The sequence below is a fragment of the Halyomorpha halys genome, unplaced genomic scaffold, assembly GCF_000696795.3.
Source record: "Halyomorpha halys isolate HHAL.00 unplaced genomic scaffold, Hhal_1.1 Scaffold100.1, whole genome shotgun sequence".
Classification (NCBI taxonomy): domain Eukaryota; kingdom Metazoa; phylum Arthropoda; class Insecta; order Hemiptera; family Pentatomidae; genus Halyomorpha; species Halyomorpha halys.
Window position 1 is genome coordinate 684709 of NW_027112088.1, and position 14049 is coordinate 698757.

At 29.4% G+C, this 14049-nt stretch overlaps 1 protein-coding gene across 5 annotated transcripts in view; it reads left to right on the top strand.

The window, feature by feature from the left end:
• Positions 1–10277, top strand: part of LOC106677487 (short-chain dehydrogenase/reductase family 16C member 6) — a 58170-nt gene extending 47893 nt beyond the window's left edge. For 4 of the 5 annotated variants that reach the window (XM_014415461.3, XM_067050062.1, XM_014415460.3 and 1 more), the window contains 7 exons: positions 2173–2323; positions 3629–3786; positions 3868–4045; positions 6044–6173; positions 6327–6444; positions 7625–7750; positions 7878–10277. In XM_014415461.3, coding sequence (XP_014270947.1) covers positions 2173–2323; positions 3629–3786; positions 3868–4045; positions 6044–6173; positions 6327–6444; positions 7625–7750; positions 7878–7944 — 928 coding nt within the window. In that variant the 3' untranslated portion in view covers positions 7945–10277. Of the gene's footprint in view, positions 1–2172; positions 2324–3628; positions 3787–3867; positions 4046–6043; positions 6174–6326; positions 6445–7624; positions 7751–7877 lie in introns of those variants that run through there. The other variant, XM_067050063.1, reaches the window with a different exon arrangement.
• Positions 10278–14049: the final 3772 nt, after the last annotated feature.

The window sequence follows — 14049 nt, forward strand, 5'->3', positions numbered from 1 at the left end:
TATATATATATATAGAGAGAGAGAGAGAGAGAGAGAGAACCATTGAGAAGAAAGAACACTCCTGGGCCCTGTTTCATAATGAAAGCTAATAGTATTAATTCATAGTACAAGTGTAGAAACTAGTATGGTAATAATACTAATACTTATTTTTTTCATCATAGGAATGACTATTAGTGATATTATAGGCATTAAAAAATACTAAAGTACAAGTTACTGTCGTACAAGTCAGTGTAATTGAATTAAGATAAATCTACAAGACTAATAGTATTAGTTTGTACTTTATTATGAAACAGGGCCCTGGAAACAACCTTTTTGTACCTTCAATGATTGTAAAATTGGACCTGGTATCCAAAAAGGTTATGTGCTATTTTCCTCTTCATGGAAAACAATTAATTTATCAACAATTTGCGTATTATGAAAAAATCGTTTACCAAATATAGTATTGTTTAAATGGTATAGGAGAAGAAGGAGCTAGAATTACTTTTTCTTCCAAGGCTAAGAGACTCTAAGAGGCTCTGGGCAGGTTAGCAGGCGTTAGGACAAATGAAACAGGCTATGGAGTTATAGATGAGACCCTTTGTTGAACTACAGGTTGCTTTCTGCGCCTTGACATTACATTAACAATGGAGATAACATGGAGCAAATGTTCCATCGCTAATAAAACTTCTAATAATAGAACGCAGCTTTGTCATAACACCCTCCCCCTCTTGCCCAGTTGCCGCGTCCTCTTAACAATTTAAAGAAAAATAATTTTAACTACTTTTTGTACACCATTTAGACGATATTTTTTTTGATAAATTATTTTCCTTGTAAATCTTTCGTTTTAATATATTTAATCGGTAAACATTATATAACCATTCAGGGCTCTGTTATGATGAAAGCTAATAGTATTAGTTCATAGTACAAGTATAGAGACAACGTGGTAATTACACTAATACTTATATTTTTTATAATAGGGAGGACTATTAGTGATATTACAGGAGTTAAAAAGTACAAAAGTACAAGTTATTATTGTACAAGTCTGTGTAATTGTATTAAGTTAAATCGACAAGACTAATAGTATCAGTTTGTACTTTTTTATGAAACAGGGCCCTGGACATCCGTACATCACACAGAAATACAAGAAAATTAAATATGCCAAATTTCAAAGCAATGCCTGTCTGGGCTTTTGATTCAATGTAATTTCGCTTGAAAGTAGTGGATATAGCACAAAATCTTAAAAGTCTTGGAAGCAACCGAAAACAGTTGTTTTTTACTCACGGTCAATCACTGATCGCCCAATAGTTGTTGTTTTTTTCCTTTTTTACAGAAAACAGAAAATTGGCTTTTTCAAGCGATTTCGGAGGATAATCGAAAGAGAAATATAATATACGCATTTCTCCAGAAATTTTGCCAGCTTCTGTTACATTATATTGAATGTTTATGTTCTAAAATGTTAGAAACTATGTTTTTGAAAGCAAAAACATTTTTAAAAAAATTACATTTTGGTGGTTTATATTCTATTTCTATTGAAAAGCCACCGGGAAATGAGCGTTGTAAATTCGAATACAAAATCCCACAAAAACATACGGAATCGTTCTATCTTTTAAATCTAAAAAACTATGCTGAACTATTTTTATGGCGCTCTCTCGTAGTGTTGCGAAAATAAAATGTAATTTATGATTTTTGTAGGAAGTTTTGTCAACTTTCAGGTATATGTGATTAAAAATCACAGACACTAAGAATTAACCCATGAATACATAACTTTGTACCCATAGCACAACTAGAAATTACTAAAATAGATTAAGTAACTCAGATTGAAAGGAGATAAAATCGGCAGTTAAAGCCACTATTTTATAAACTTTAAACACATTTAATTTTTAATATTAAACTCCTAAAAAGCTTTTCCTTCATGGCTGAATAGGAACATAGAAGGAGGCAGAAGCAAAAGAGATGATATCTTTTATTTGTGAAAAATTCAAAACTCATCTAAAACTTAATACACTTTCCTTTTCAGAGCTAAAACTAAATTAAATATATTGAGAACCAAAGAAGAGGTCAAAGTAAGAATAGTGAATTGTAGAAATTAATTTTGTCGACAAGAAACTATATTTTAAAAAACGTGGACTGGTAATGGTGATAAGATGTAGTATATTATTATAATTATAAAAATCAATTTTATTTTTTTTCCAGGGTTACATGGAAAAACCGCGTACTTGAAGGATTTATCTTAGCTCTTGAAATTTTCTACTTGCTGTTTCGAATGACATTGGCAATATTGGAATCCATCTATGAATTGGTGCTACCCCCAAAAGAGAAATGTCTTGAAGGACAAATAGCACTTGTGAGATTAATTTTTAATATTCCTTAACTGTACTTGTAATGTAAAAAAATTCTTCATCAGAAAATTTTATTATTGTTAATTTTACTAACTAAATATTTCCAAGGATGTCCATGTCTATGTTTTAATATATAAAATAAGTAGAGTTTCTAGCAGCAATTTATAAAAAATACTCCTGAATATACATATATCCTTTCCATAAACATATCTCCTTCAGGACCACAACGTACTTCACTATATCGTGAATGCTCAGGCTAGGGTCATAGTGCTATCCCTGGTTGGTGTGAGCTACCTACAATAGGCTGATAGGTCTCACAAATCAAGGGAAGAGGAAGAAGCATGATATTTAGGTATGAATGATCGCCCATTTCGGGCACTCACCCATCCAAGTACTGACCATACTTGACATTGCTTAGCTTTGATTACCTGCTGAATACATCATAGCCCAACTGGCAATCTTATCCCCCACATTTTTCAAATATAGTTTCTAGTAGCAATTTTTTTAATAAACATTCCATTTTAATATGCATTAAATTAGATGGTTATTAAAAAATTGCTCCTAGTCACTCAAGTTATTTTGTGTATCAAAAGATATACATGGATATCCCTTGGAAATTTTCATGATTAACTATAAAACTTTCAACTGAAGATATATACATAATATCAACTAAGAATATATATATATATCACATCCATGTAAGTAATGGAAGTATTGAAAGGTGTAATTTGTAGCCATAGACTAAATATAAACATTAAAATATATATTTTATAATAATTAGATGTTTTAAAGTTTTTTCAAGTAAATGAAAATAAAAAGTTTTAAAATTTATATATAATCTTAGTTTGGTAATTATTTATAATTTAAAGCTGTTATTCACTTTTAATTGGATTATTATGGTTGTTTATTTGCATTTTGTAAGTAAATAATATATTTGACTCCATTTGAAAACAATTAAGGGACTTTTAAAATTTTGAATATACTTATTATTTTAAGTTTTATTTAAGTTATTGAAGTTATACTTTATTTTAAATATTATATACTTAAAGTAATATCTACAACTAATATTATATAAGATTTCAATTTTCAAATTGGTCAAGGTTATTGTTTAAAGGGACTGCAATGCTAACTTGAGTAAAGGGATGTCATTATTAATATATGTAACTTAAAAAGCATAAAACATTAATTCTTTAGTAACAGAAATCAGTCAAGATTTCTATTTAAGCAGGAATATATAAAATCATAAGATCCTTTTGTTGTTTTTTTTTAAATAATATTTATACTTTATTATAATTAAATTATGGCATTAGGTGACTGGTTCTGGTCATGGGATTGGACAAGAAATAGTCCGGAGGTTGGCAGCTGAAGGGTGTACTGTTGTAGGATGGGACATAAATGAAGAAGGGAATGCTGAAACATATAAATTGGTTAAGGAAGAAGGGTTCGGGAGTAGAGTACATTTTTATTCGTAGGTTTTCATTTTTTTAATATACCATATCAATGTAAATTATTCAATATTGGTTAATCTATTTTATTATTATTTTTCTAGATGTGACGTCACAAACAGAAATGATGTCCTCTCTACTGCAAAGAGAGTAGAGGAAGATGTTGGAACTGTTTCTCTTTTAATTAATAATGCTGGTGTAATGGTATGCAAGCCATTGTGTCAACAAAGCGCTAAGAATATCGAAAACGTCTTCAATGTCAATATCATCTCTCACTTCTGGGTAATTGCCCAAATATACTTTTATTATTTACTTTTTTCAAAGCACTTTTCAGTGAGCTTTGTGAAATGTTCAGTCCATCAAAGATATGCAATTAAGAAATGATCTATCTAATACTAAACTTACTTTAGTCATCATAGAATGCACTTCACTTGATAATTGATAATTTATTGAGTTTTAAGTGATTATTAATTGGAGATGATTTCGAAATAAAGCTCTAAAAAGAAACTATAAAAATATCTTATAATAGTGAGTTTTTAGCTGACCATAGATTTTGATTAAAGGAGGAGATGCTAGGGGGACAATCATCAGGGTGAAGAACACAAATAAACAAGTCTGAATTTTAGCCCATTCCAATTCTATTGTTTATTGTCTTATATTACTTTGTTATTCCTATACTATTTTTATAAGTTATCTCCTTATAGTTCTTCATATTACGCATTACCATTGCACAACTTGAGAGGCCCTATATCTCTTTAATGACCAAGAAACCTTAATTGTATGTTAATGGAGTTCTTTAGAAAATTCTTAAGGTTGAAATTGAGACACATATAGATAGAATAATAAACATTTATTTTTGTAAAAATATAAATATCCAGAATATATCTCTATTTATATATCTATATCTATACATTATTCTAATATATATACCCAAAATAAATTCTAAAGGGTTTCCGTGTTATTATTTAGATAATAAAAAAAAATAAAATAAAAAAAAAGAGATTGGTTAAGCTCATATGGGTGGTTTATCTGTATGTGAAGATGTTTCACGGCCAGGTTGATATCTTGGTATCTTCTTGCCACTTTTCTCGTCACCTCGAGGTGTAGACAGCGCCTGTGGTGGAGGCAGCCAAGTCACTGCTCATATGGCCTGATCAGTTGAAGGACAAAAATATTGAATACTATGTATTGTCTCCGAAGCTATCCTCTCACTCAAAGGCTTGCCATCTAGTCAAGGATAGTAAAAGTAGGAGCAGCCAGGTATTAGAGTTCATGTTCTAAGAGGGGTTAATCCACTGAGGCTTCGAGGTTTTGTTACCTTTCACTCATGAAATATTAATTATTAGACTTAAATGATGTTCATCCAATCAACCAATCAATGTTATCTATCAAATAATTGGATCACATTATGCAAAAATGAACCAATCTTCAAAGTATGTGTTAATGCCATATTAATGTCCCTTAAGTATCACTCCATGCTCTACAGAAAAGAACTAATCCTTCAACTTAACAAAAAATCATCTATGAATTCACTACAAAGACATTGAACCCTGATCATGGAACTATAACTCCATAACTTGAAAATATTTAATAAATACATACCTCATCATGAGTAATTTTTAAGAGACCATCTTTGTGTAAAATAGAAGCCTTTTGATATATATTTTTAGTTGATGTAATCTGTATATTTATAGTTTTATTTGTAACATTTTATTGTCGTTTAACGTGCTATAGAGTGTAGTCTAATTAATTTATAAAATATTGTGTTTTTTTTTTTTTAAATATTAAATATAGGTGTGAATATTATTTAAGAATAATTCTGTGCTCAGGTGTTAAATTTTTATAAGCTACTTTCTCGAAAAAGGAGTTTTTCAGATTTCAGATTCTCCTGCATTGATGTTAAGGTTGAGTTAATGATAAAACAATGATGAAAGGTCAAATCCACAGAATCACATGTTGGTGAAATTTGTTTAAAATTTACAATCTTGAATAGACATAAAAGTGACATAATCTTTTGCCATATGGCCACAGAATCTATCTCAATTTGTTTTATTGATTAATTTAACAGCTATGCAGAATATAATTTTTTTTTATCGGTAGCAAAATGGGTCTAATCAAACAACAGTTCAATCCCTATCTTTTTGTTTTTCTGTTTAATATTTCTGCATTCTCAAAGAATACAATGCAAATAACTATTTGTGCATTCACTTATTAAGCAGTCTTCAGCATAATTTAATTTAAATTTGTATAAAAGTATACAGATAGTTTATTGTTTTTCAGACTTTGGAAGCATTTCTCCCAAAAATGAAAGAGAAAAATTTTGGTCACATAGTTGCAGTATGCTCAGCATGTGGTGTTGTAGGTCTTCCATATGCTGTTCCATACTCTGCCTCGAAGTTCGCAGTAAGAGGTATGACTAATAGAAGGAAAGAGAATTTAAATAGTGTCCAATCAAATAATTAAATATCTAAACATTAAATACAAATAATATAATAAAATATAACTCTCATTCATATTATCTGTGAAGCTTTGATGAAAAAACAAACAATTTATTTTTATATAGGTTTGATGGAAACTCTACAAGAAGAACTTAGAATCAGTGAAAATAATAGTTCAATTAAGTTTACTACAGTAAATCCTATAATGGTGGATACTGGACTTGCAAAGAAGCCGAGAAACAGGTATTAATATTATAATAATTTCTGTACACATTCATGTACTTGAGTAGTTGTCACCAGTTTACTTGTATCCCCCTCTCATTGAAACTAATAAAAGAAAAATAAACAACTAAAAGATCTTTATTAGCAGTGTTGGAACCAGGTGCACATTAGCTTCATTATCAATGACATTCAGTGTGTTCTTTAAGGGAGGAAGAAAATAAAAACTTTATTTAGAGAATTATTTTGTACTTGAGTAATAGCAGTTAAATACAAAAATAATGTTTAAATCTTCTCGTTTGAAACAATAGGAAAGTCTAGATATTAGCTAAAATTTAAGTAGCACAGAGACCTTCTAAGCCAGTTTGTTCAGACCTTTTATTGTACTTCCAGCATTCTGCTCATTATGAAATAGTGGTTTTGTCAAAAATTAAAAGAGATAGAGAATCAAGTCATCATCCAATTTTTACTTTGTCTACAGTACTATATTTCAATTTGTAAAATAAATAGATAAAATCTAATAAAAATAATTGTTTTGAATGAAGGAATGAGAAAGTAATCTTTATTCTGAAACAAACTGTCTCCTAAGAATAACAATGATGTACAGATGACCATAACAACAATACTAATAAAGTCTTTTAGCTGTGACTATTAATTTACTATGAATAAGTATGTTGCCAACATGTTTAAATAGAAAGCTATAAAATTTTGTATACTTGTAACTGTTACACAATTAAAAATAATTAAATGTTAATTTTTTTAAATTATTATAAAACAAGGAGTGTTCTATTGACTGGTGATTGAGATGCTAGAAATTAATAAAAACATTTATATGAAATGCAAGAATAAGTGAAAAATATTCAATTTGTGTACTATCATATTTAATTAAGTATATGCATAAGATTATTAGTAAATAAAAGAATTTTTATAAAATATTTCCTTTATTTTAAAATAAGTTTGGTCGTACTTTAAAGCAGATTTACCATAATTTACTAACTTGCTGCTTTGTGTTATTTAAATATTTTTAAATTATACATATTACAAAATAGCTATAAAATTATCAATAAATGGCATACTTTTTTATTATTATTATTATTACTTTTAGCACAAAGAAAAGTGGGGAAAAAACAACACATAGTATTAAATAATTAATTGTGAATTCTCATAGCAATCAATCGCTAATATTATTATTTGTGAATTCTAGGTTCCCATCTCTTGTTAATATTCTCACTGTGAAGGAGGTAGCAGATTGTATAATTAAGGCAATAAAACGGGAGCAATCTGAGCTGTCAGTTCCAGGATTTGTCATGACTTTGGATAGGTTTATGAGGTATTGTTTACAAATGGCATCTTAAAAATTATTTTATGATAAGCTATGAATAAAAACAGTAATTTAATTACTCATTTGTATAAAATTTAATTTACAGTATTTATGGTTTTTTTTTTTTTTTTTCCAGATTCTTTCCTAAGAAAGTTTACCAGTATTCCAGAGATTTTATGGATACAGGTGTTGACCCAGAATAAAGTCTGGCTGCTTAAATTCTCTAATTAATTGTGTTATACCTTTAATAGTAAATTATTATTATAATGTTAAAGGTATTTTTGGTTTATCATAAAATGAGGTTCCTGTAAATATAATACTAATTAACCATAAAAGACTGGAAATTAATTACATTTGTAAAAATTATTTTAGTACTTAGAAGTTATAAAAAATAAAAGTAGGGCATAAGCATCCTATATATATATATACATTTTCGTAATGATTTGCCCTGTTTACCTTTAGCCATTTTAAACTTTTTTCTCCTTCTATACTGAAGTCATATTATGAAAATTCTTTGGTTTCATTAATACTACTATATGGAAGTATTAGTTTAAGTGTAGAAGTAATATTGTTACATAATGTATTATGTAATTTGATGTAATAATTTCTATAATTTTAAATGCATAAAAATTTACAAAGATTAATTATTTTCTGATATAAAAACCAAACACAAGTAATTTTAGTCATTTTTATGGGAACTTATAAAACGTTTTGAACATTTTTGAGAGCTGACTTAAAAAAAAGTTTGGTGGTCTTAGACATAATTATTTCTCCAAAAGCAAGTAAGTTGTAAAGGTGTGGGTGAAAGATCAGGATACTTCTATACCGAAGTCATATTATAAAAATCTTTGGTTTCATTTATACTACTACATGGAAGTATTAGTTTAAGTGTAGGATAAATATTGTTACATAATGTATTATGTAATTTGATGAATGAATTTCTAGTATTGTTTTAAATGCATAAAAATTTACAAAGATTAATTTTTTTCTGATATAAAAAACAAGTAATTTTTATGGGAACTTATAATAAGTTTTGAGGATTTTTGAGAACTCATTTTGAAAAAGGTTTGGTGGTTCCAGACATAAATTATTAAATATTTCTCCAACAACAAGTAAGTTGTAAAGGTGTGAGTAAAAGATCATGATAAGTGGATATTTGCATTTTATAATCCAGCAGAAAAGAGAAAAACCCAGGATACCTAACTGGCGCCATCAGGTATAACCCCCATGAATCAGGAAAAAAATTTCGCTTTCTTTTTCCCTTATCCCCTTCTTCTTCAGCACATTTACATAAGAAATCAAGCCATTTGTTCCATTTACCCCAATTCTAAGGGACAAGTAGCAATGTTGAAAAAATATTTGATATATTTTTTATTTTAGCAATCTGAACATCAGAACTCGATCAAAAGATAATCCAAACTATCAAAATTTAGGGATCCACTTATCCGTGCATGCCTTAATTTCTTGAAGATATTGCATCATACTTGTTACTCTGGATTCTCAAGAGATTAAAGGATATCATTGTAAAACTCACTAATTATTTAATTACAATAATAAAAATATTATTAAAAATTAATGTTTTAAACTAGTTCTAGGTAATAATGCAAATGAATTTAGAATAATTCCATTTATTTACAGAGAATATAATAATAAAAATCATCTATGTTTATTCTGGGACAAGCCCCTTTAGATTAATATTAAAGAAATAGAAAATAGGCTTTAGAGCCCTAAAGTAAATATTAAAAATTAATTGGAAATTATAAAATATCACTACAACAATACAGTGGAAAAGAAAAAAAAAAGTGAAACAACAATAATTTAAAAAAAATGTATTAAGAGAAAAATAAATAAAAAGAAAACTGATAAAATAAAGCTATTTGTCAAATTATAAATCATAAAGTGGCTAACTTCTAATTTAACAAAATGAAAGAGAACTAAACAAAAATAGACTAAAAATAATTAACAGAAAGGAGCTATTAACATTTAAATACATATTTAAAAGTTTTAAAAGAAAATTAAAAACAACTCATGTAAAAAGAAAATATAATAAAAAGAAAATAAATAATAATAATAAATAAATAAATGATGTGATTATGATGACATAAACTTAAATACATATTTACAGAATCTAAATAAATATTAGAGACATCCAATAGTATTTGTGTTAAATTTCTTCTATCCATTTAATGAATATTATTTGCACCTTTGAAATGTTATTCTTCGGGAATTAGGTGGACAGGAAGTGATTATTACAGAAAGGGTATTAGAATAAGGAAGGAATAGAATTCCATAGAGAAGAGTAGCAAATTAGGAAAGACCTATCAAAGGTAGCAAGTTGGATGGACAGTTAAATTTAAGTCTGAAGGCAGGGGGTTGTTACAGGAGTCTACTGATTTGAATTGAAGGAGATCAGAAATGTAAGATGGACGGCGAGATTGGATAACTTAGTAAAGGAAGGATGCAAGGAAATATATACGACGGAAGGATGGTTAAAGCCACTTCAACTCATCGTAAAATCAGGCGACAGCGTCGTCCTTGGGGACCCCAAAAAAGAAACGTATAAAGTAATTGATGGACAATTTTAATTTTGCTTCGAGACCCCAGAGACCCCCCATGAATCGCACAACAATAGTCAAAGAGGGAAAATATTACGGGGGTTGTCAGGACCCTGCGGGTTTTAAAGGGAAGTAGGTGACGAGGATGAATTAAATCATTTTAGAGTGAAGAAGGTACGACGGGAGATATCAGAGACGTGATTTTTCCAGAAGATAGCCTGGTCAAAGGTGACTCCAAAGCTTTTGATAAATGTGTAGATCTTTATCGGATTATAGGTTAGGAACAAAGTTGGAATACGGGGAATAGTTTTCAGGAGTTGAGGTTATTAGGTTTTAGTGTTCAAGGTTTATTTTAAGGAGAGCAGATTGTGTTGAATTGCCAAGTCGAAAGCTGGATTGAAGGAGGTTGATGAGTTTTAGGAAGTCTGAAAGTAAGTTTTGTCCAAAGCGTTCAAGCGGTTTTGAAAGGTTAGAAGAGAGAAATGGGGGGAAAAGTCATCAGGTGACTAAGGATTTGGGATTTTATTTAATTGCCGTACTAAAGTGGTTTTCCAATGATAGGGAATGTGGCATTGTTCGAGGAAAAATTGTAGATGTGAGATAGTACGGGAATAGTAACTAGGAGAAAGGATTTAGGAATGTTGTCTGATCGATAGTCGTTAGTATGAGAGTTTAGAATGGAGGTTAGGGCAATAAAAAAAGTTTTCTGAATTGAAGCTGTCTGAATGTCAGGAGTGGAAGAAAGATTTGAATAAGGAGAATAGGGTATGAAATGGTTGTTGAGATCACCTGGCGATACTGGGAGATAGTTGAGGTTATTGGATTCTGGTAGGGATTATTTTCGATTTAGATTTGGATTCGGGAACATTAGAGAGGGCGTGATGAATTTGAAAGAATTTCGCAAGACGAACTGCGAATTGAGCATTATTGAGTTGTTTGGAAGGAGTATAATCTTCAGGCAAGCGAATTGTAAGAAAGTAAAAAAAGAAGAAATGTAAATAGAGAAAAAAAAATTATAGACGTGCTATAATAAAAATCCAGCTAAAAAATGAGTTTAAATATAAACACAATATCTTCTATAAAGAAAAATAAAATGATAATAATACTGAGGTGACTTGAGTAGCGAATTCAACTGAAGACGTCCAAGTCGCTGGTCTTGCCTATGATGACCGGGTAGCCATTGGATTGCCTTCACCTGACCCTACCTTATTAGTCTTTCGTTGTTGGCAAATGACTTTTTACTTTCACTTACTTAAATATAGAATATTATGATCGTGAAATATTTCGAAGAAAATACAGCTTTAGAGGTCCCCTGAGTCCAAATAAGTCTCGCAAAATGGCATACTCAAAAAACAAATTGTGGTACAAAACTGTAAAAACATATTTGAGCATGTGTATGCCTGGGATGTAACAACTTTTTTGTTAAATCGCCTGACTGGTAGTGCCACTTGATATTTAACATTCTTTTTTATTTTCTCTAAAACGATTTTGATTGTTGATTAATGTTGTTTAAATGTTGATTAAACGCGGTTTATTTATGTACAATTGAATGCTCATTATATGAGTATCCGTATTAAAATTGATTGACAGGGCATAAATGCCGAATTTTCAATATTGCATTCTCTAACGTACCTTCAATTGTTGGTTTAAAATAATTATCCATCTCTCATTGTTAGAAGTAATATAAAATGAATAAATGGATACAGAATCCGAAGGTTGGAGGTATCCTTTAGTAAATTAAAACACTGAGATCACAAAAATACTCATGTGTTGACAGTTCTAAACAATACTGACTGAGCGCAAACGTGTGAGTGCAGCATAAGTGAGTGACTGTGCACTCCGTATTTTATTTTAGTCCTGACACCGACACTCAACCTTTTCAGCCATAAATTCAAGACAAACTATACCAGCCAATCATAATGCTTTCGTTTGTGCGAATTTGCAATAATTTGACAAATGTGTAACATCGCTCATACTTCTTCCTTCAAGCCTCAAATTGGCAAACATAAAAATATCAAGTAAATTTGTAAGTAAACTGTCTAATTTCGGTTAAAATGTTTTGAAAAGTGATATATGTATGTGTATATTAAGTGATATATGTGATATATATTGTTGATAGATAGAACAACTATTAATCAATTTACTTTAGCAAATATCATGAAAACTACTTTTCCTACGAAGGTAAAGGTCATGAACTATTTTATAGTACGTTAAATTAGCTTTAATCTGAGTGCTAATAGACATCTATAGGTCACATGGTTCCTGAGGTATAGATATTTCAAAATAAATTAACTAACTACTGACATTTCAGTACATTTTTATGAAATGTTGCTTTTTAAAAAGCTATATCTCGAGAACTATTGGATCTAAATAGCTTTATTAGGGCTAATATTTCAGAAAATTTACTCTTCTTTAATTATGTTCTTTTAGATTTTCTAGTGTTGTTGGTAGTTTTTAAAATATAGAGCTCCGAATGAAAAATTAAGGTTTTGAAACAGCCGCCATTTTTTATTCTCCCTTCCTATACTTGGCAGACTAATCAGTTTTGACTAGTAATTGTACATAGTTTTTATTAAAGTAATAAAAAATTGGGGTGAGATAACTGCTTTTTTTCTTCTCGGAACTTGTACTATCACCATAAGCAAATTCGAAAAGGACTTTTCATCTCGGGGAAGGATCCACTGTATGACGTAACTCGTTAATTATTTAAAATTAATCACAATCATCAAGACAAAAAACTTTGGAAGCCATAACAATGTGAGAAAATGTTATAATGGTTCAAATAATTATTTGAATTCATACAAACAACGTTCCTTTTGTAATTGGAGAAAATCTGCATTTTTGCATGCTTTTAAAGAAAAAAAATAATACTATCCTACTTGTTTGAAATATTTTAATTATTATTTTAATAGTTTGATGATAAAAAAAAAATACATAATATGTATCTCATCCTACATATTTTATATAGGTAAATAAAAAGTTTATTTTATTAATATTTAATTTTTTTTCTGATAACACTAGAACTTTGAGCAGGTTGAAATTCACACCACATCATTGTTTTACAAAATTCGACTCAACGTATTTAATATTGACTTACATCTTGTTAAGCAACAGAGATTTCATAAGAGTAGAAAACCTTTAGTTCCGTTAAGAGGCTGATAAAAAGAAAATCACAAATCATTGATGACTTCTCAAAAGATATCATTTATCGACTCGAAAGACCACCTATGGTTTCGACAAAGACAAATAATTATTTTTTTTAAAAAAGGAAATATTGTTTAATTTATTATGCAGGAATTTAGAATCACCTATCTTAAATAGAATTTTATTAATTCCTATTAAGAACAAAACGCTAAAAAAAAACACAAAAACTTAAATTTCTGCACGGAATCGGTCAATCGGTCTAATCCTACATGAACTATTTTGTTCCGCTTGTTTACAATAACTTTACATATTTCCCATAGTTTACGGGACAACCTGTATAAACAGCAAATCGCAGATAGGTCAGGGCAGATTGATATCGAAGGTTGGTTTGAAAGACTGACCAATGAGTATTATTTTCAAAGAATCGTTTTGCCCAACGTAACTTACTAACGAAGCCATTATCAACAAGCGAAGGATCATTTAACTTCTAATCCGCCATTATTGTTACTTTTTCCCTATTTTTAGCTTTTGGCAATGTTCCCACAAATCTTTGTGGAGTCCATTGAACAATTTATGACAAACCAAACAAGAAATTTTTGCCAAAAACAA